The sequence below is a fragment of the Acytostelium subglobosum genome (assembly GCF_000787575.1).
Source record: "Acytostelium subglobosum LB1 DNA, scaffold: scaffold20, whole genome shotgun sequence".
Classification (NCBI taxonomy): domain Eukaryota; phylum Evosea; class Eumycetozoa; order Acytosteliales; family Acytosteliaceae; genus Acytostelium; species Acytostelium subglobosum.
In genome coordinates, this window is record NW_012236513.1 from 527892 (window position 1) to 551058 (window position 23167).

At 44.7% G+C, this 23167-nt stretch overlaps 9 protein-coding genes across 9 annotated transcripts; 5 read left to right on the plus strand and 4 right to left on the minus strand.

The window, feature by feature from the left end:
* Window positions 1–671: 671 nt before the first annotated feature.
* Window positions 672–2918, plus strand: SAMD00019534_090250 (hypothetical protein; the record flags this gene model as incomplete). Its single annotated transcript, XM_012895914.1, has 1 exon — window positions 672–2918. One exon carries the CDS (start codon window positions 672–674, stop codon window positions 2916–2918), a length of 2247 nt encoding a protein of 748 aa, XP_012751368.1.
* Window positions 2919–3699: 781 nt separating this feature from the next.
* Window positions 3700–6416, plus strand: SAMD00019534_090260 (hypothetical protein; the record flags this gene model as incomplete). Its single annotated transcript, XM_012895915.1, has 3 exons — window positions 3700–5000; window positions 5072–5267; window positions 5349–6416. The coding sequence occupies 3 exons, from the start codon at window positions 3700–3702 to the stop codon at window positions 6414–6416; spliced, it is 2565 nt and encodes an 854-aa protein (XP_012751369.1).
* Window positions 6417–8835: 2419 nt separating this feature from the next.
* SAMD00019534_090270 (hypothetical protein) lies at window positions 8836–9687 on the plus strand (the record flags this gene model as incomplete). The annotated part of the gene is made up of 1 exon (XM_012895916.1): window positions 8836–9687. One exon carries the CDS (start codon window positions 8836–8838, stop codon window positions 9685–9687), a length of 852 nt encoding a protein of 283 aa, XP_012751370.1.
* A 315-nt stretch (window positions 9688–10002) lies between these two features.
* Window positions 10003–11145, minus strand: SAMD00019534_090280 (hypothetical protein; the record flags this gene model as incomplete). Its single annotated transcript, XM_012895917.1, has 1 exon — window positions 10003–11145. A coding segment is annotated over one exon (1143 nt), but the record flags the coding sequence as incomplete, so codon positions are not given.
* A 574-nt stretch (window positions 11146–11719) lies between these two features.
* On the minus strand, window positions 11720–13526 carry SAMD00019534_090290 (hypothetical protein; the record flags this gene model as incomplete). The annotated part of the gene is made up of 6 exons (XM_012895918.1): window positions 11720–11875; window positions 11962–12359; window positions 12426–12643; window positions 12713–12949; window positions 13023–13099; window positions 13173–13526. Coding segments are annotated over 6 exons (1440 nt in total), but the record flags the coding sequence as incomplete, so codon positions are not given.
* A 330-nt stretch (window positions 13527–13856) lies between these two features.
* On the plus strand, window positions 13857–18012 carry SAMD00019534_090300 (hypothetical protein; the record flags this gene model as incomplete). The annotated part of the gene is made up of 4 exons (XM_012895919.1): window positions 13857–14095; window positions 14167–14941; window positions 15009–16894; window positions 17067–18012. 4 exons carry the CDS (start codon window positions 13857–13859, stop codon window positions 18010–18012), a joined length of 3846 nt encoding a protein of 1281 aa, XP_012751373.1.
* Window positions 18013–18223: 211 nt separating this feature from the next.
* On the minus strand, window positions 18224–19119 carry SAMD00019534_090310 (hypothetical protein; the record flags this gene model as incomplete). Its single annotated transcript, XM_012895920.1, has 2 exons — window positions 18224–18466; window positions 18532–19119. 2 exons carry the CDS (start codon window positions 19117–19119, stop codon window positions 18224–18226), a joined length of 831 nt encoding a protein of 276 aa, XP_012751374.1.
* A 1472-nt stretch (window positions 19120–20591) lies between these two features.
* SAMD00019534_090320 (hypothetical protein) lies at window positions 20592–21959 on the plus strand (the record flags this gene model as incomplete). The annotated part of the gene is made up of 1 exon (XM_012895921.1): window positions 20592–21959. One exon carries the CDS (start codon window positions 20592–20594, stop codon window positions 21957–21959), a length of 1368 nt encoding a protein of 455 aa, XP_012751375.1.
* Window positions 21960–22259: 300 nt separating this feature from the next.
* Window positions 22260–23132, minus strand: SAMD00019534_090330 (hypothetical protein; the record flags this gene model as incomplete). The annotated part of the gene is made up of 3 exons (XM_012895922.1): window positions 22260–22322; window positions 22394–22696; window positions 22764–23132. Coding segments are annotated over 3 exons (735 nt in total), but the record flags the coding sequence as incomplete, so codon positions are not given.
* Window positions 23133–23167: the final 35 nt, after the last annotated feature.

Below are 23167 nucleotides of genomic sequence, written 5' to 3' on the forward strand. Positions count from 1 at the left end.
AGTGTTTTGATGTCGCTTCGCGCACTCAATCACTTCATTCGTTCATTCATAGACAGTGGGTCTTCAGTTACTAACTGTCATACTCTCAAGGTATGTCCTCTTGTTACACGCAATCAATCATTAATTATATAAATAAATAAGTTTATATGATTCGTTCATTCATAGACAGTGGGTCTTCAGTTACTAACTGTCATACTCTCAAGTGAACGTTCAATAATATTAAGAGTACATCTCTTTATATTAAAAGTATTTTTTTTAGGTGGGCAAAAGAATTTAAACTATCTTTTTGTGACCTCAAATCTTCTTCTATTGAGATCGCAGTACTATATTTCGATAGACATGAAGATCTAGTTTCTATTAATATCAAAAGTAATACATTATTATTATTTTATCCATAATATAAATATAGAATAGTATTCAACTTTAAACATCTTATCATTTCTCTGACAAATCCTGGTTGACTTAAGTGTTTATTAAAAAGATGGGCCCTGGTTAATAAACGAATACCGATACCATCCTTAATTGTATCTTTACATTAATCAAGCAAAGATATTTAACTTTTTTTTGCAAATCTATCAAAAATTGAATGGGTGGTCCTTGATCAAACACACACAAAAGGGTTGTTTATGAAATGGAACAACAATCAATCAATCAAAGTGAAACAATATAACATGTTGACATACAAGTACATTGCAAGTGTGTTACTACTACTACTGTTGTTAAGCTTGGCTGCCACTCATACGCATGCTGGTCATGTGCTTGATGTGTTGGCACGCCCTCGCAACAACAATGCCGACCCCACCCAACTGGTCTACGACCTTATCAACAGGACTATCGGACCAGGCTTCCAAAACGACTTCTTGCTCCAGATTGACGACAATCTAGGCAAGGAGTACTTCTCTGTTAACTACACCAAATCCTCGTCCTCAGTCATCGTGGTGCTCACGGCCGACAGCGCCGTCAACCTGGCCCAGGCATTCAACTACTACCTCAAATACACTGGCCTCTGCTCTATAACATGGACCGGCGACCAGTGCTCACTCGTGCCCAACGCTCTACCCAAGCCCGAGCCCGCACTTATCTTCATGGCTAGCAAGCTGCGCTACTATCTCAACGTCTGCACCTATGGCTACAGCACCGTGTGGTGGGACTGGGCTCGCTGGGAGCGCGAGATCGACTGGATGGCATTGAACGGCTACAATCTGCCGCTGGCCTTTGTTGGCCAGGAGTACGTGTGGTCCAAGGTATTCCTGCAGATGGGTCTGAGCCAGGCCAATATCAACGAATGGTTCACTGGCTCGGCTTTTCTACCCTGGAGCCGCATGGGCAACCTCAATGGCTGGGCTGGCAACCTGACAACTGAATGGATCGACGGTCAGATGTCACTACAACAGCAGATCCTGCAGAGGATGAGAGAGTATGGTATGTTCCCCGTGCTGCCCGGCTTTGCTGGCCATGTGCCACCTGGCCTCTCGGCTCTCTACCCCACGGCCAGCATCACGGTTCTGGACGAATGGTGCAACTTCCCCGGCACATTCTTCCTCGATCCAGTCGACCCGCTCTTTGCCAAGATCTCGCAGACCTTCCTGCAAATCCAGAACGAGACATATGGCACCGATCACTTTTACAACTTTGATCCGTTCAACGAGCTGACACCACCCAGCAGCGACACGTCCTACTTGCACAACGCGTCCAGTCTCATGTTTGACGCGATCAAGGCCGTCGACGCCGATGCCATATGGGTTCTGCAGGGATGGTTCCTCGTCAACGAGGACTGGTGGTGGAAGCCCGCCCAGACCCAGGCATTCCTCTCGGGTGTGCCCGTCGGCAGCCTGCTCGTGCTTGATCTGTGGGCGGAGGTGCGCCCTGCCTGGAACCTCACCGATCAGTTCTACGGCCACTACTGGATCTGGTGCATGTTGCATAACTTTGGCGGCCGTCCAGGTATGTATGGCGAGCTGCCAACGATTGCTACCGCGCCAATCGCTGCCCGCGAGGTGGCGCCCAAGATGATTGGCACCGGTTTGACACCCGAGGCCATTGAGCAGAATGTGATCATGTACGACCTGATGAGCGAGATGGCTTGGCGACAGACCGCACCAGACCTCACACAGTGGGTCAACGATTACATCACTCGTCGCTACGGTGTGGCCATCCCCGCTCTGCAGACCCAATGGAACGTCCTGGCGCGTACTGTATACAACGCCAGCGGCATCGTGCAGCAGGTGCCACTCAGTCTGGTCACCCAGCGCCCAGCGCTCAACTTCACCAACGACAACTACTACGACCCTCAGATTGTGATTGGCGCGTGGATAGCACTTCTGCAGGTCACCGACAAGGACGTGCTCAACAGCCAGACCTACCAGTTCGACCTGGTCGAGCTGACCCAGCAGGCTCTCAGCAACTACTTCCTCCAGTCAGAGCTGCTATTGAACTCGGCCTACTACCAGAAGGACACCAAGTCATTTGACAAACTCACAATCGACCTGCGCAACGCCATCAAGAGCATGGACGAGATATCAATGACACAGGAGTTGTTGCTGCTCGGACACTGGACCAGCGACGCAAGATCGTGGGCAGCCGACGTACACAACCCCGCCGACACTGCACCCTACGAGTTCAACGCCAGGAACCAGGTGACGTTGTGGGGACCCAATGGAGGCACGTGGAACCATGACTACGCGTGCAAGTGGTGGAACGGTTTGATTGGCGAGTTCTACTCGATGCGCTGGCAGTTCTTCCTTGGCATGATGCAGCAGTCACTCGTACATGATCTACCATTCGACACAGACACCTACACCTCCAAGATCCTTCAATTAGAGTACCAATGGAACCTCCAGACCAATGTATATCCCTACATTCCCGAGGGCAATGCCTTTGAGATATCCAAGACTATCTTTGACCAGATGTTCAAGTAATAAATGTGTCAATTGATTGGTTCGGTCATGTTATTGATTGTTTGAATGATCGCGATTCAATCGTCAGCTGACCAGGATGGAGAATGAAGTATCTGGCTGCCCCTTTATCTTTGGTATTAAAGACAAAGAGTCAGTCTCAAACTTGGCTTCAATGACTCATACACTCGCCTCGCTCACGACGTTTCATTAATGAGTCATCGCGATTCAATTGAAGCGTGACCCAACATTTAAACCATCGATTAGTTTCTAAAGTGTTCCATCAATTCATTCTATTATTATTTGTTGTTAATACTACTATGTACCAAAGTAATGAATCACCATCATCATCATTGTGTGTCTAGTATCAACGATGTTGTTGTTGTTGAAGTTGGGTTCAAGACCAAGAGATGCAGATGTCACTTTCCACGAAGCCCACACTTTGTTTGTGTTTGGGGTCATTGTGTATGTGAAAGCGACATCTTTAAGCGTTCATGATGAGATTCGATTTGTTGTCAGCCTTCCCGAGAGAAAGAGATAGAATGTGGTAATGTGTCAACTCGGAAGTGCAACCTTTCATGAAACTTCCAACAGTCCAATACTGTCAGACACGTAACCATTATAATACTACCCTGTTGGTAGGAGGTAACATAATATATATCATATGACTTCATCAATGTTGTTGTTATAATCAATCAAATAATCAATCAATCAATCAATTTAATATTTATGTTTAGTTGTATAACTACTAAATATAGTAATAGTAATAGTATATATTTATATAAATAAATAAGACAAGATAAAGATGAATAGAAATAAATCAACATATAATGGCGGTGGCGGAAAGGATAGATATACAGATGATAATGGTGATGATGATGACGCTGGTAACAGCGCGAGTAATGTAGATTTGGAGAATCAATCATTGTTGCTGCATCCGGTGAATCGTGCGCCAGATGATATAGACGATCTTGAAGCGACCGCCATAAACATGCGTCTGCGCAGTCGCTCATTGCTAAGCTTGATGCGTATCTTTACCATAGTATTGGTGGTCGGCTACTTTGTCTCGGTGACCACCTTGTTCTTTGTTGGCAATAGGATTGTCTTCTATCCCAATCCACTGAACGATGGCAACTCCACAGACTCGAGTGGCGCGCCGTCGCCCATCCCACCCTCCATGCTGGATCGCTTCAACTTCAAGTACTTCTTCTACTTCTCCACGTTTGACCTGCTCCTGCTGTGCTTCCTGCTGGTGATCTTCTGGGTGGTGACCCTGGTCAACAGCACGCACACCTACGCCATGGTCACATACATACTGACGGGCACCGGACTGGTGTACGTCTTGATCAAGATGCCCTTTGCCGTGTCAATGCTGACACAGGACGTTGCCAATATCAGCCGCACCCTACTGCCAATCAACTCGCCCATCTACACGAATGGGGACATCCGTGAGATGACGATCATCACCAACGCACTGTCACTTGGCCTGCTTGTAATATACATGGGTGTCAATGTCTACCCACTCATCGTTGGCTACGCCGACCACAAGGTGCAAGTGGCAAAGGAGCGCAAGACACTCCAAGAGGCAGAGGAACAGGCATCCTCAGAGAACCGCAACTTCAAACGCTCGACCACCGTGAGCAACTCGAATGCTCGACGTCTGGCCGCACTGTCAAAGCCGGAGCTGCCCCTTATCATGGCCGGTATGGTGGCGCTGCTCTTTGCGTCGTTCAGCTCTCTCGCAATGCCCGCCTTCTTTGGCCAGATCGTGCAGGTCGTCTCGACGTCCAAGAACATCAACGCACTCAACAACACTACATTGGCACTGGTCGTGATCTTTGTGATGGGCAGCATCAGCACAATGATCCGTCAATGGCTATTCACACTGGCTGGTCAACGATTCGTCGCGCGCATGCGAAAGGATCTCTTCTCAGCCATCATCAAGCAGGACATTGCCTTCTTTGACCAGAGCAGAACTGGTGAGTTGGTCAACCGTCTCGCATCCGACACTCAAGTGCTCCAAAACACCGTCACGGTCAACATCTCAATGGCCGTCCGTTACACAATCCAAGTAATTGGTGCCATCATCCTTTTGTTTATTACAAAGTATGTATATCTCATTCAACCAATCAATCACATTCAATCAATGAACTAACAAACTCACTTAATAACTTTAGTTGGAAGTTGACATTGGTCATGCTTGGAGTGATCCCTGTGATCATAATATCAGCCGTGTTCTACGGCAAGAAGGTTAAGCTGCTTGGAAAGCAGTTCCAACAAGTGCTCGCCAACAGCTCTACAACCGGTGAGGAGGTCATCAGTAACATTAGAACTGTCAAGGCATTCTCCAAAGAGGACAAGTTTGTCAACATTGTAAGTCCACATCCATGTGCCACATCACCATCACTCAATCATTCACTCACTAACCAACTCACTCAATCAACCCAAACATAGTATGCAAAGGATGTACATCAGAGCTATTTGATTGGAAAGACTCTGGCACTGGCGTCAGGTATTTTCTCTGGTAGTGTATTCTTGGTTGCTCAGTTGGCCATTGTTATGATTGTTTATATTGGAGCCAAGCAGGTGTTTGATGGCACGACTACAACTGGCAACTTGACATCATTCCTTCTCTACACATTGACTGTGGCCATGTCTTTGGCATTCATCAGCAGCTTGTTTGGTGACTTTATGCAGTCTGTCGGAGCATCCGATCGTATCTTTGAGTTGATGGACCGTGTGCCAGCCATCCCCACGTCGGGCGGCGAGCGTCTGCCTCTGCCCGTCGGAGAGATCGAGCTGAAGGACGTCGACTTCACCTACCCAACCAGAACAACACAGGTGCTCAAGAACATCAACATCAAGTTGGTCAGCGGCACGGTCACTGCGCTGGTCGGACCATCTGGCGGTGGCAAGTCGACCATCGTCAGTCTGATCGAGCGTTTCTACGATCCCATCAATGGTTCAATCACATTCGATGGCGTCAACATCAAGACCTTGGACCCAAGGTGGTACCGAGCCATCCTTGGTTTCGTCAGCCAGGAGCCACTGCTCTTTGCCGGCACTGTCAAGGAGAACATCTCGTTCGGTGTGGAGAACGCCAGCATGGACTCCATCATCGATGCCGCCAAGAAGGCCAATGCCCACCACTTTATCAACGAGTTTGAAAAGGGCTACGACACTGTTGTTGGCGAGCGCGGTGTTCGTCTGTCTGGTGGCCAGAAGCAGCGTGTTGCCATCGCTCGTGCCCTGTTACTGAATCCCAAGGTACTTCTGCTGGACGAGGCCACATCTGCGCTGGACGCCGAGAGTGAGTACCAGGTCAAGGAGGCCATCGACCGATTGATGGTCAACCGAACTGTGCTGGTGATTGCACATCGTCTATCCACCGTGGTCAATGCCACGTCTGTGCTGGTAGTCAATCAAGGAGAGATCCAAGAGAGAGGTACACACGATTCGCTCATCAAGGACGAAGGTGGAATCTATTACAACCTTGTAAAGAGACAACTGTCATCAAACTAAATAAGTAATGGTGGCTGGCTTGCGTTACAACAATAAACAATTATATATTTTTATTATCATCTTCTACTCTGTGTACACCTCGGCAAAGACTATGTTTCTCAGATGTTGTTAACAGCCGAGATAGGTTCAATCATATTATTGAGGCAGAGATCTTCCTTTGACCTCTTGGAAGATTCAACAATATATGTGGCCTTGAGTGGAAACAGGTTGCATAGCATCTTGTGGCATTGTTTCTTTGAATCATTGTCAAGATTACATAATTTAATTATTTTGAGAGCTTCTATGAAATCATCCCGGGTTCATTCTCTTGAGTGAGGTAGTTGTTACTAGTCAAATATATTAATATATATAGTTATTAATTATTTTAATAAATGAATGAATTGATAATATGAATTTAAAAAAAAACATAATATTTATTTTGTGACCAATTAATTATTGTTTAGTCATCGAGATTGGTTTTGGAAGTACCATAATATCACCATTGTCCAAGACTTCATATTGATCGGTACTCTTGAGAGTCAGATTGGAGAACTTCTTGTTGATATGCTTTTGCATCTTGGCCATTCTCATCTCAATGATACACTGTTTGACATCTTTGATTGGAATGATATCACCAGCTTGATCCTTTTCTCCACTCTTGATCCGAACCTGCCGCCATATGGTTTTGGAGCTGACCTGATTGGAGAAATCATGTCGACCTGTTTCGATTTAGTCTTTGATTGGAGTTTAGCTATCTTCTCCAGAACTTTGGAGATCTTCCAGTCGAAGCCAGCCTTCTTCCTCTCATCTTCTCTTGGATCTTGGGCTCCCAGATTTGGAGCTTGTTGTTGTTGTTGGGTGAAGCTCTCCTCATCTCCAGCTTGGCAGTGAGTCTCTTGATCATTGCTTCCCTCTTCTCAGTCAACAACTTGAGTTTCATTTGTCTCTTCACCAACTTATGAGCATGTCTCTCTATCCAAGTCGGGTTATTGAAAGGTAAGGAGACAGTTTGGTGGTTGTTGAAGTGTCTCCAACCCTTTGAATATCCTTGGAATTGATGAGCATAGTTCATCCTTCTCATCGACTTCTTCTCCACACCCTTGTGGCATCTGAATTCCTGATTGGTACTTGGTTGAAAAGAGATGAATTGATGACGGTTGAAGCGTCTATGACCATGGGAAAAACGATGAACAAAGTTGATTTGAGCAAATGGAACATCTTGAGTTCGAAGTGGAGTTTGGTTCACTGTTCCAAACTTATTAAAGTTATGTTGGGTATGGAAACGAACTGGATTCATTCCCTGCTTTTAATGTCTCTTTTTCATTTTAGATTTAAAAAGAATGTCATTATTATTATTGTTATTATAGTTATTATTATTGTTTGATTGGTATGTCATTTTTAATTAATTATTTGATTGTTATTTGTTGATAATTATTGATTATTTGATGAAGATGATGTCATTGATTTTAGACTATTTATAGTTTTATTTATTTTTGATAAATCATCGTATTTTTATTAATCTTTTAATTTAAAGCGTAGGTAGAGTTTGCCTATCTTGTTGTCTTCGGACAAACCTGAGCTCTCTAGAGTCAAGACCAAACCATAAATTCAACGAACTATCCTTTTTGGTTCACAACCACACTTGTGCTCATACAAAACTCATGTTTTTCTCATTTTACAACATTCATTCTTTGTTTGTTACCAAAATTGGTTGGTTCATTGAAGTTATGGTTTGTGTCTCGGGATTGCAAGCTCAGGTTTGAAGACAAGATAAGGGCAAACTCAGTCCCTAGATTGAAAGAGTAGACTTGTACAAACCAACCTATCCCATTTCATCTTCATTCAAACAGTCTATTATAAATAGTGTTTCAGAAATGACATCATTCAAATCATCTAAACAGATAACAATCAATCAATCAAACAAATAACAATGACTTACGAATCAAACTTTAACAGCAGCAGCAACAGCAAAAATAACAGCAATGTTATAATCAATGAACAACTTGTTCAACCAACAACAACAACAACATCAGTACCAATGTACCCTGGCCTGATGCCCCAGGAGCAGTTCCAACCAAGAATGCATCATCACATGCATCACCACGGACATCATGGTCATCATGGTCATCACGGCCGTCACGGTGGAATGCACCAAGGTCGCTTCCATCGCCAGCACAACACCCATCAATGTGGAGCTGATATCAATCAACTCGTACAACCAATGTACAGTGTGACAATCACTCCAACTCCAACTCCAATCTCAGCTCCAGCTCCAGCTCCAGCTCCAGTTCAAGTAGGAGCACCAATCTATCCAGGACAAGTCCCAAACCATGGAATGCACCGTCGTCACCATGGTCATGGAATGCACCAAAGCCACTTCCATCGTCATCAGCTCCCCAACATGCAGCCAACCGTTCATCAGGGACCCTATCAAATGGGAATGGGATGCAACAACCAGCGCATGGAGAACAGGATGGTGAGAAAGATCGCCAAGATGGAGATGATGTATCATGGTCCACAGGTCCAAGTGAACCCAAGCTACTCCCAGTGGGGTTGGGGCAACTGCAACAACAACATCTCCCAAGCTTCAGCTCCCGTGCCTGCACCAGCAGCAACAGTCAAACTAGCTCGTGAGGACAACAACATCATGACCAAGCAAGAGAGACAGGCTCAGAAGATCGAGAAGAAGCAGATGAGACTCAAGATGCTGACGGAGAAGAAGCAAGCAATGATCGAGAGACTCACTGCCAAGCTGGAGATGAGGAGAGCAGCACCCAACCACAAGTTCCCAAACTGGGAGGCCAGGATCCAAGAGAAGCTCGAGAGGAAGAAGGCTTGCTTCGACAGGAAGATCACCAATGTTCAGTGCAAGATAGCTGAAATCCAGTCCCGAGCAACTCCAGTGGAGACCATTGCCCCAAGCAAGGTAGTTGTTGGTGAACCCCAACAGCAACCACAGCAGCCCCAGCAGCAGCCCCAGCAGCAGTCCCAGCAGCAGCCACAACAGCAGCCACAACAACATGGTCATGGTCATGGTCATGGTCGCTGGTTCGAATCAAGAGTGGAGAAGAGGATCAATGATATGGTCGAGGAGCATCAAGCTGGTGATATCATTCCAATCAATGATGTCAAGCAGAGAATCATTGAGATGAGGATGGCCAAGATGCAAGAGCTAATCAATCAGAACTTTGCCAAGTTGACCCTGAAGAGCACCGATCATTATCAAGTCATGGACAATGGTGACATCAAGGTGCTTCCAAGACCAACCCCAACCGTGTCTGCCAGTCAATAATTTGGCCACATAGATGCTTGAGGCATCTCAACAACTTTCAATCCCGGGTATAAAATAATAACAAAATAATAAAAAAAAATAATCTGCCCATATTAGTATATTTGTATTTATTGATTTGAATTATTCCAGAGTGATAGAGTAAATATTAGGAGTGAGGTTTGGGATAGTTCCAATAAATTGAGTGATTAATTGTTTGAAAGAGTGGATTTGGTATCAAATATACTTGGACCAACCTGGATAAAATCGACAGGTGGCCCAAATAATATTATATAAATTTATTTACAAACAACCTATATATTAACAACTATTTGAAATTTAGAAACACTTCTTGTGAACTATTGATGGTCCACACTCATCATACTCCTCCTTTGATATCCACATTTGTTGGAATGTGCTCAATGATGCAAGTATGGAACCTCCAATCCAAACTGAGTACTTGCGCTCGGGTGGTGCAACGATCTTGACACGGATGGTCGATGGGGCCAGCATTGACAACTCCTTGTGCATCCTCTCAGTGATGCCTGGGTACATTGTCGAACCACCAGACATCACGACATTGCTGTACAGCTCCTTTCTGATGTCCACATCACACTTCATGATGGAGTTGTATGTAGTCTCGTGGATTCCACTCGACTCCATGCCGAGGAATGATGGTCTGAATAATGCCTCGGGTACACGGAATCGCTCGTTTCCAATCGTGATCACCTGGCCATCAGGCAGCTCGTAACTCTTCTCCAACATTGATGAGTTGGCGGCAGTCGCCATCTCGGCCGCAAAGTCTTGGGCCACGTAGCACAGCTTTTCCTTGATGTCGCGAACAATCTCGCGCTCAGCACTCGTGGTGAATGAGTATCCACGCTCGGTGAGGATCTTGGCTAGGTAGTCGGTCAGGTCACGGCCAGCAAGGTCCAATCTCATGATGGCATGTGGGAGTGCGTAGCCCTCAAAAATTGGTACTGTATGAGTAACTCCATCACCAGAGTCCATGACTATGCCAGTTGTGCGACCAGAGGCATACAGTGACAGCACGGCTTGGATGGCAACATACATGGCGGGTGTGTTGAATGTCTCAAACATGATCTGAGTCATCTTCTCGCGGTTGGCCTTGGGGTTGAGTGGGGCCTCGGTCAACAACACTGGGTGCTCCTCAGGTGCAACACGCAACTCATTGTAGAATGTATGATGCCAGATCTTCTCCATGTCGTCCCAGTTGGTGACAATACCATGCTCGATCGGGTATCTGAGTGTGAGCATGCCACGCATAGACTGGGCTTCATCACCAACATAACTGTCCTTCTGGCCCATTCCGACCATCACACCAGTATATCTTGGTCTTCCAACGATTGATGGGAACACAGCACGTGGAGCATCATCTCCTGCGAATCCAGCCTTGCACATTCCAGATCCATTATCAATTACCAATGCAGTTACTTCGTCGATATCCATTATGTATGTTGATTGATTGATTGATTAATTAATATTAGTATTTAGATATATTTGTAGTTATATTATATGTTGTTGTTGTTGTTGTTGTTTGATATATTACCATGGATGTCAATGAATGACTATTTATAAGTTTGTAATATCGCCAGGTTTCCAAGTCTTTGAGTTTGAAACATTCCATACACCCACACGCACCACTTCAAATCAAACCAATCCAAATCCTTGAATTTGTGGAGAACTTGTGTGAACTCCCACATTTCGAAACCATGCCTCTCTGATGACTGTGTGTGACTAGTCAGGTGCCAAACAAACCGAGTGAACTTGATGACTTACCCATGGGTATCTTGACCGACATGTCGCTTGACCAGGGTGAACCACCCTACCTCCACAAATGACAACGGTATTCTACAATAATATGATATAATATGAAGAGGGGATCGTTTATTAGACAGGGTTGTTGTGGATGGGATGATTGAGTGAATGAATGGAAGTAAAGTTGTACAAATACAAATGTGTAATATATAATATATGTATATAATGATGATGCCTGTAAGGTATACTTGCAAAGGGGTGACTGTGGACATAGGATCTAAATGAATACTTCAACTTGTCCAACTGTTTCAATGAATGGATAGAGGAAGATTCTTGTGAGGAAGTAAAAGATGATTCCAAATGCAATTGATATGGGCAGTGCAGGCAATGCCTTCTTGAATATCGCCAGCAAGATAAGTGTAGCAAAGAGTCCCTAAGAGTACATCAATCAAACATAACATGTTAGTTCTGGGTGTGATTGCCATGGTAGGCCTTGAAATAATAATATCAATAACTTACAGTAATAATGGCAACAAAGCATGTGAATACTGTGCTGATATCGAACAGGGCAGCTCTGCCCATGAGTACACTGTAGAATACAAAGTCGCCAAGACCAAGCTTAAGACTTCTCTTTGGCTCCTCGACCATCTCCTCGACGACAACTTGATCACCCTCCTGTTGTTGAGCCTGTGGTTGTTGTTGATCCTCTTGTCCCTCACCAAGGTTGTCTCCTTGAGCTCGTGGTTGCTGTGGTGGCGGTGACTGTTGTTGCTGTTGCTGCTGTGGCTGATCATATGGACGACTTGGAGGCTCAAAGTTGGCGTTGTAAATCAATGCTGGAATGGTCTCATTCCTCTCCTGTGCAGTCTCAACCAACACTCTCAATGGACCCTTTGGACACAACACAGCAAACAGGTCTAGATGATAATGGCCATGGTGTTAGTCAGTCATGTGATTGATGATTGTATTGAGACCAAACATACCATAAATAGAGATGACAGCCAAGATGGTCCAGGTAGTCCACTCTGGCATCCTGGTGAATGAGATGGCCATCAATGCAGAGATTACCACGAGATAGGTTTGATTGAGCAATGTTGGTGCGTACCAAAAGATTGATATAATGCCTCCAACACTAAAGTTAAACATTACAAATGCGAATGTGACCCAGTCTAGTGGCAGGTTATTGGCTTCAAGCATTGCCCTGTTGGATATAAGTGTAAGTATGATTGATTGCTTGATTGATTAAGACCTGATTGAAGTGAACACTTACAGGAAGATATAACCACCTGTTGCACCGAGGAGAATGCCAACTGAGAGGAATAACCATGTGTAGATAGCCTTTAGACAACGGTATTTGTATAATAGTACAAAGCATACTGTTGTCAATAGAATGATCACCAAGAATACCAATCCATTCAACAGTGACTGCCATATAAGTGTACCTGTTGAAGGCGATGAACCACCCTCTTCGCCACTATATATAATCACTCCAATGTTGCCTGCCGAGCTATATTACATAATGTGTTAGTCAATTGAATGATTGATTGAATGGACTATCGGGTGATTCGATTCACTCTTACCCTAGATAGCTGTTGTTGCTAGAGTTCAATGATCTGACTGCCCAGACGACCAAGAACATTGTGATTGTTACAGGTTTCTGATTGAGTGAGCGGATGGATTAGTTGAGTTAGTCAATCACATGATTGATTGAATGATTGAATGAGACTTACGAGAATGGCGAGGATCATGTTTGAGAAGTCCTCCAAGTCAGCTTCTTCGTCATCGTCATACTCTTGTTGTTGTTGCTGTTGTTGTTGTTGTGAACCACCGATCAATGTAGTATTCTCTGATGGTTCATTTATACTATCTGATTTATGATCTACTAATGATATCTCTTCTCCATCTCCATCATCATCATTATCATTATTATTCCTATTATTATTGCTACTACTACTACTGCTACCTGAAGCAGCAGTCGTCTGTCTCAACATATATGCAATGCCATCTTGATCTTGATCTTGATCTAAATCATTCTCATCCTCTAATGAGAAGAATCCATCATTATTCTTTGACATATTTATTATATGTTATATATCTCTATATATATATATATATTACAACTAACTAACTAACTTAAAAGAGATATTATAACAATGTCATAAGATAAGTTAAGTGTGAGTGTGTTAGTTTGATTGTCCAAGATGTTGCCAACATTGCAAAACACTCTAATTGTTCAAATAATCTCGAATTTCATTTTATTTAACAAATTGAGAGTTTTGAGGGTGTTGTCGAAAAGACGAGTCCTTCGTTTCTTTGTCAATCACTCACTCATTCACACATTCACTCTTGACGACAACTACTTATATACACATTCATAGATATACATATAGATATATTTATTTAGTTAATAAGTTATGGTTGTCAATATACCTATTAGCGAAATATTCCCTACTTTGTCGGCAACTTCAGAGTCTGAATCAACAAAGAGATTATTGGTAGTACTCAATGCAGTCACTGATGTGATCAAGGCAAAGAATGCCCCAATTCAACCAACATCATACTTTGCTCTATTGTTAGCATCACTCAATGAGAACTCTTATAAACAAGGTCAGAAGCATGATCTACTCAAGTTACTATCACTCGTAATCACAAGGTATATCACCTCAATCAATCAGTCAATCATTCGATTATTCATATTAACATGCAATCATGATCAATCAATAGAATATCGATAGGAGTTGTTAGAAGTCATGGAGATAGTATTATACAGATGATGTCAAAGAATATAGAGTCAGAGTTGGTGAATGAGAATGTGGTCAAGCCATCGTTGGTGTTGATTGGACATGTGTTGACACATGCCGATGTGGAGAGTTGGAATGCATTGGAGAGACGCCAAGCTCTCAGCCTGTTGCTGAGCAGCGCAGTCGATGATAGAAGCAAGGTGCGTCATAGAGCATTGCAGCAGGTGGTCCTCGTGCTGAACAGCATCGGCGTGTCAAACACCCGCAGCGTAGGCCTGAACAAGTCGATCGCACAGCTCTGCTGCCAGTTCTGTCTGGAGGTGTTTGAGCACGTCAGCAGCGCCACAATGCAGAAGGCATTCTACACGTTGGCCATCAGCCACGAGCTCATCCCGCTGCTGCCACCCTCGCTCATCTCGGAGCTGGTCGAGGCCATCATCCGCGTGTCACAGCTGGGCAACAGCGCCATCACGCCCATCTGCTACAAGACCATCGGTTCACTCTTTATCCGTACCAATCAGCTGCGCGCGCCACACATCCAGCAACTGATCGACGTGTTGCACTCTCAGACACCAAATGGCATTGACCATCGCTCCATCGTCACCTACACCGAGCTGCTCACCCTTGCCTACCTGCACTTCCACCGTCTCGACCGCACCCTCTCCAACCAACACATTCACAACTATTTCAAGAACCTCATGTCCAACTTTAGCTCGGACAACCAAGATCTTAACAGAGTCACAATGGATGGATTTAGAGTGAGTCTCAATCAATCAATCATTGGAGCTATTCCATCGGATCACTAACATCCCACTCGCCCAACAGAACATCATATTCGAATGCATTAACGAGGATGTTATTGCACAGGCAGACACTCAAGCAATTTCGCCACTCAAGACTATTGTGGAGACATTCGAGTCTGGCACCAAGTTGACTTATAGACACTCGTGGGAGTTGATTCTCCGCGTGGTCTCTGCGCTTTATGAGCAGCTTGGACCAAAGGCACACCCTTTGCTCAACAATATATTGGTGGGAGTCGATGCCATGAACCAGGTACACGACGTGCGTTGCCGTCCAGCCATCCACCAGCTGTTTGGAACGGTCATCTCGGCGATCGGCCCCAAGAACTTCCTGGCCGTGCTGCCACTCAACCTGGACGCGCCACCCCACGGCAAGGAACGTATCAACAGAGGCTGGTTGCTTCAGATCCTGCACGACCACATCAAGTGCACCGATCTGCAGTTCTTCATTGACTACTTCCTGCCCATGACCAAGACTATCCGCAACAAGTCCAAGGAGTCCGAGTCGGACGGCAAGGTCATCGAGGCCAAGAACCTGATGATCCTCTACCAGCAGATCTGGGAGTTGCTGCCCGGATTCATGAACAGACCTCGCGATCTGGTCACCTCATTCAAGGCTATCGCCAAGACATTGGGCACTACCCTGCAGGACGAGCCCACGCTGAGAAGCGTTGTGTGCATGGCGCTCACCCACATGATCAATCAGCTGGTGGAGGCTCGCGACACCAAGTCCATGATGCTGCTGCTGCCGCTCAGGACCAGACATCTGACCATGAGTCAGCAGCTGGCCGAGGACTCGATCAAGTCCGTAGCCCAGTTCGCCAAGAACTACCTCCCCATCATGTTCAACATATTCCCAGTTTCGACGCACGAGCAGAGGAGTAACATCATCGACACAATCGAAGCGTACGTGTCCATCACCGACACCAACACACTAAACTCACTGTTCAAGAACCTGGTCACCAAGCTGTTGGAGGCCCTGGCCGAGGAGGGCGTCGACAAGAAGGACGACAAGATGAAGGATGACACCGAGGCCAAGACCAAGCCCGAGGAGAAGAAGAAGTCCAAGAAGTACTACCTCACAGACTTGACCGTCGGATTCGTCAAGCACTTGGACGAGGAGAACATCAGGACACTGTACAAGGTCATCAAGCCTCAGCTCAAGTGCTCCGACTCTGGCCTGCAGAAGCGTTCATTCAAGGTGCTGGTCAAGATGTGCGAGCATCACCCACACTTTATCGTGCAGAGCATGGACAAGCTGCGCTCTATCCTCGTCACAGACCTGATGCAGTGCGCATCCAACATCAAGAAGACGAGACTAAAGTGTCTGCGTGAGGTCATCGTCACCATATCCAAAGAGGGCGATAAGAACAAGAAGGGCGAGCACGACGACGAAGATGAAGAATTGGAAGAGGACAACAAGGAAGCAATGCCACGCAAGCTCAAGACAAGCTGGACACAGCTCAAGAAGAAGTTCATCCCATCAATCCTGCCCGACATCTTGCTCTGCACAAAGGAGTCCAACAACAGACTGCGCGAGCTTGCCAACGAGTTGCTGATCGAGTGTGGTAACATTGTTTGTATGATTGGCAGCAAGCTGGCCATTCCCAAGCGTGGCGTGTCACTGGAGGACACCATCCATCAGTCACAGAAGGAGTCAATTAGCGAGTACATCACATTGGTGGCTGGAGGTCTAGGTTCGCAGACACCAGGCATGGTCAGCGCCACCGTTATCGCGCTCACCCGTGTCATCCATAACTTCCGCCGTATGGTGGACAAGGCATTGGTGATTCCCATGCTGTCAATGATCATGGTGTTGACCAAGTCACAGAACCGTGACATTGTCAAGGCTGTGTTGGGACTGGTGCGTGTGGTGATGGCCTGTTTCAAGGACGAGGACCTCATCGAGCAGTACGTACAGACCTTGCTGGACGCCATGGCACACTGGGCCGAGCTGGACAAGAACTTCTTCCGCACGATCATTCAGATCCTGTTGGAACGCATGATCAAACGTTATGGATTCGAGAAGATCATTGCCATGGCTCCAAATGATGGCCTYCAAGAAGATTGTCAACAACATCAGACGTAAGAAGGAGCGCTCCGAGCGCAAGAAGGAGGAGGCCGAGGCCAACATGAACAAGATGGTCGATCCAGTTACAGGCAAGGACGTCAGGTCAGTGCGCGGCAGCACATACGGCGGCGATGACGACGACGAGCAGATTGTGGGCGACGAGTCAGACGACAGTGACGACGACATTGAGGAGTTCCTTTTCAACGCCAAGAAGGCCAACAAGAACGCCGATCAGAACAACTTCATCGTGGAGGAGGGCGACGAGCCCATTGATTTCCTGGATAGGAATGCCATGAGCAGGATCGTCTCTACCAAGTCAGGCAAGCAGGCCGTGTCAGCCAGACAGGTGCCCCTCAACAACAATGGCATGGCCATTGACAAGAAGGCATTCGAGACCAACGACGAGGGCAAGTTGGTCATTGTCGATGATGAGGAGAAGAAGACAAAGGACAGGAAACGCTCGCGTGGCGCATCCTACCTGGACGAGGTGTTTGACAAGCAGTCACAAGAGTACGAGGCCAAGGCCGGCTACCGTGTCACCAAGGCCAAGGGCATAAAGAAGCGCGAGCGTGAGGAGGACAGCGATGACGACGAGGACGACGATATCCAGGAGGATCTGCGATCGGCCTTCACTCAGAGGACATTCGCCACAGCCAAGACCGGCAAGACCACCCGATCAATGAAGAGCGGCATGTCCAACAAGGACGACTCTCGCAGCGAGAAGAACCTGCAGAGAATCGCCGCAGCCGCCGAGCGCTACAACCGTGTCAGAGGCATCAACACCAACGTCAACCTCAACGAGATTGGCTCGCAACAAAAGAAGGGCGACGTCAAGAAGGCCAAGGCCAAGTTCGAGCCATATGCCTACATCCCATTGGACCCAAAGGCGTTGAACAAGCGTACCAAACACAATGCCAGTTCACAATTCAAGACCATCCTAAAGAAGAGGAAGAACTAGATTGTGTAGTAAGATCAACAACAACAAGGCCAACATGTTGTTGTCTGTCTGTTGCGCACGCAGCAGCAGCATCAAGTGGCAATAAAGCAAACCGACCATGTTGCAGTGTGTCCATGATCGGTCTTTCGTTCGTAATACATTGATGAATTGATTGATTTGATTGATTGAAAGGAATGTAATGGAATCATTCCAATCGTACAATGTATTTACATTACAGCATTCCTTCTTCGTATTCGTCATCCACTTCTTGATTGGTCGTTGCAGCTGATCTTCTTCGACTGTTGCTGTCATCTTCGTCATCCTTGTGACGACCAGATCTTTCATCATCATAGTCTTCTTCATCATTATGTTGCTCCTTGTTGTCACCAGTATTGTTCTTGTCATCATAACATTCTCTTCCAATCTTTGTATCATCTTCATCATCATCATTATCAACATCTTTATCATTATCCTCCTATAAGGACGATCGATGTGCGTTAGCACAACTGCTACTACTCCGTACTATATTCATAAACTTACAAACTTATCATGTGTCCAAGATAAGTGTTGGTCCAGCTGCTGTACATGACCTCTTCCTCCTCTACTATCAAACGGATCCATTCGTCCTCCTCCTCGTCTGTGCATTGATCTTGATCCGCCTCCTCCTCTAAGGAAGCTCTTTGGTGTATGTCCAGTCCTTGAAACATCTCTGCCACCACCACCTCTATAGTGGCTATCTCCTCTGTCTCTGTCTCTATCTCTATCTCTATCATCTCTGCTATCTCTATTGTCTCTATATCTATCTCTATTGTCTCTATAGTCTCTATTGTTGTCATAACGTCCTCTGCTGCTGATGTTGTTATCACGATGATGATGTGATCTACTGCCACTGCCACTACTATAGCCTCTATTAGACTGTCTTCTAAATGATGAAGGCAATGATGATGAAGAGTCGTCGTCTCTGCTGTCACTCTGTACCCATGACCTTGGTAGGTAGTCACGTTCACCTGATGAACCTCCTCCCTTCTCACTCTTGACCACGGTATGTACACTCTCGTAGTACTTTCTATATTTGTTGCCCTGTTGATGCTTAGGGATGCTGCCATCCTCCATTGATATATCAGACATTGTATCGTATTATATGTATTTGTCTTGAATCTCTCCTAGATCTCAAACGACCAACCATCATCACATTGTGTTGTGTGTGAGAGTGAATACCTGGGGCAAGGGTTGACTCGACTCTCACTCACTTCACAAACATGTTCTTCAATTTCAACTTCTCATGATTTACTTTGAGGGGTTGAGGCTAGGACTAGTGAGGCTTGATCAGGCATCAAAGTATTACCTGTCCCCCATAAAACACTACATTGATTGGATCTCCAACTAATCAGACTCCGGACTATGAGGATAATGAGGGTATAATTATTAGAAATTATTTCTCTATTTGTTAATGACCCTCACAACATCAACATAATTGCGTAACCAATAAGTTTTCAATAAATACATTCTAGAACTTATAGTAATCTATAATGTAAAATACACCATCCGCCATCCATACATAAATAGTTATTTATCTTCCAATCAATCTATCAATCAATCAAATACACTTTCAGAGAGATATAGTTCTAACTGACCTTCGGAACTACCAACCAACCTTGGACTTTGACATCATCTTTGCCCACCTTCATCTTCAAAATTCGTAAGTTGTGATTGTTTTTTTATATTTTGACAAGAATTCACCTCATTTGAATCGAGGCTTCGACATCAAATACACACCACCAATGTCAGTTGGATACCCAACAATTGGCGAGATGGACTTGTGTTGCTACCAAATTAGGAAAGAGACACACAATTCTATACAATGTACAAATCCTACTCATCATAAAAAACGACATCTTTTTTTTTTTTCTTCGTCGTTGTTATTGGTATTGTTGTTGCCGGAGAACCCAAAACAACCTACATCTTGATCGATCAATTCATATAGTTGATTCTTCAATCATTGTTATCTATTTATTATACATGTACCACCTATATATTATAAAATATTTATACTATTACAATCAATCAATCACTACCTCACAATTTATATCAAAATAGTTTATTAATAATATTTTAATATAACAAAAACAACAAAAATATAGATATAGAGATAAAATAAATATTAAAAACAAACAGATATTATGGATTATATATCTGAGTTACCCGGACGTGATAGATATGAAGTGGTGATAGTAGGATGTGGACCTAATGGAGCAGTGATGGCAAACTTGCTTGGAAAATTAGGTATCACAACATTGGTCGTTGAACAAAGTGCCGAGATGGTCAACATTCCTCGTGCAGCACATCTCGATGACATTGGACAACGTATCCTACAATCAATTGGACTGAATGATGAACTTAAACAACAATCATATGTAAGTCCATCATCACTGGAATTATTCCCCATACTAATAATATTTGATCAGAATCTACCAGTCAAGTTCTGTAGACATTTTAATAGGAAGCATATATTAGATGTCAAGACAACCAATACAGATAATAATCATCCAAGATCAATATTCTTCCATCAACCAGATATGGAAACTATAATTAGAAATGGAATGAAGAGATACCCAGAATATGTACATTTGATTACAAATCAAGAGGTAAAGGATATCAAGTATGATGAAGTATCTAGGTTGTCAACATTGACCATTCAAGACAAGTCATCGATGAGCACCATATCAATCAAGACAGACTATCTCATTGGTGCCGATGGCTCTAGTAGCATGGTGAGGAAGTGGATGTCGACACCATTCACAGGCCACTCTGGACATTTAAAGTGGCTGGTTGTCGATGCCGTGCTCGGTCCCAAGCATCCACCTCTGCCACACTATATGCAGTTTGTCAATGATCCGTCCCGACCCAAGCTCTCACTGCCCATTCCCCACAATAGATATCGATGGGAGTTTGTGCTCTTCCCAGATGAGGACGAGAAGGACATGGTATCTTTGGACAAGGTTACCTCACTCATCACCAAGTGCGGCGCTGACATGGAACACCTGGACATCGTACGAAAGAGTATATATGGTGTCCAAAACAGGATAGCTCATCAATGGTACAACAATGAGAACACAATGTTGATTGGCGACGCTGCCCATTGTGTACCACCATTCCTCGGTCTGGGAATATCAAGTGGCATGCGCGACTCAATGAACCTGGCATGGAAGATAAACCTGTGTCTCAAAGGCGTGGCACCACCCAGACATCTGCTCAACACATACATGGAGGAGCGCAAACCAGATGTTGTTCAGATCAGCGAAAGGTCGACCAATGCTGGCCACATCATCATGACCCACAACCGAGTGGTAGCATTGATAAGAGACATCATCCTATTCTTCCTCCTTCTGATCCCATTCGTCAAAGCTCTTGCCATGTCATCGGGCATGAAGCCATCCACCAACTTTGCATCGGGCTTCAAACACCCACGCAAGTCAAAGACCTGGCGATCACATCTTGGCTCACTAATGTATGGAGACTTCAATGGACACCTGATAGCTCAGCCACGCGTCGTCCATGGTGAGCGAGTGAAACTCCTGGACGAGATACTTGGTCTTGGCTTCTCAGTCCTTCTGTTCAACTTTAACAGGAAGGATGGAACTGTTTGTGACTCGGCTGCAGTAATGTTGGACCAGCTCAAGGTGGACGATATGCTGTGGAAGAAGTTGAGTACGAGCTTCGTCCAAGTGGTCAAGCCAAACATCCATGCTCTACATTGGACACGTCTGCATCCAAGCTGCAACATTGTGGAGGACATTGATGATCATCTGGACCAATACTCACGTGGCTCAACACCAATGGTGATTGTCGTGCGACCTGACAAGTACATCTATGGTGTGTTCCATGGTGATGAGATCGAGCAGGCATTCCAATCACTCAGTGACGCAATCACCTCAGGATCTTCAACAACATCATTGTTAGTCAACTGAATAAATAGGTAACATTACACATATACGTGGTATAGGGGATGGTAATCGGTTTGATTGATTGATTGTAGTTGGATTGGATTGGATTGAGTGGAGTGGAGTCGACGGGGATTGGAATATGCTGTGTTATCCACAAAGCAATAGTCAAAGTGTGTTTGAACTCGATGGCATGATTGATTGCGATACCATTGTTGATCGCGCTTGATTGTTTGATTACACCATTGCACCGCTAGTGAATGGTGATTGGCCTTGATATATACATTAAATGATTGAGTGACTGACTGATTGGATTATTGGTTACTAGTTGTAACATCCTTGGAATAAGAATCCTTTGCATGATATCGCGACCAGAGTGTATACGCATGCCTAGAGACCAGAGATGTTAATTAGACCATATCATGAATGAATGAATGAAATGAATCAATGGAATGACTTACAATGAGGAATATGACCAGGAGTAGTTTGAATAGGAGTGAGAAGTTAAGAGCAATGTGTCCACAGCAACACATGTTGAACTTTTGTGTTGGCTCTGCTTCGTAACCTTGGATACCAATTAGACGCACACTCTCATCTCTCTCCTCAGGAGGCATATGAATATGCATGCTTGATGACTCCTCCATAAAGTTACTGACGCCAGACTCCAAACTACCTTCCTCAATCGTTTCATAAGAAGGCATATCCGCAACATGTTGATATCCACTATTCTCTTCTGATCCAAAGCATCTCTCTGAGTATTGTTGCTGAGTGACATATGTGTCAGTGAGTTGAATGAATGGATTGAATCAATGGAATGAATGAATATCATACCATCTTCTTGTTGAGCAATGTTTGGAATGAGTCTGTTAGGGATGTGTACTTGGTGTCAGTCTTTAGATGGTTGACAAGTGAGTAGCTGTGACTCCATTCATTGGATATGTCTACTAGTAGTTCAAATGCCACATTAGAATCTGAAGAACTATCGCTTATACACATGAATGAAGCATTGTTGGCAGGTGACGGTAGATAATGTATATAGTTGTTGGCATATTTATAAGACTTCTTATTTGTCAATTGTTTACTCTGTAGCAATTTCAATATCTTTCTAGTTATCAATGTTAATGCTGGTGAATAAACATCATTACTCTCCACCAACACACAGCCAGTTGAGTACTCTGCCACTAAACTATAAATGATCATTATTAGTTTAGTTGTTGTTGTTATTACTTGTTGTT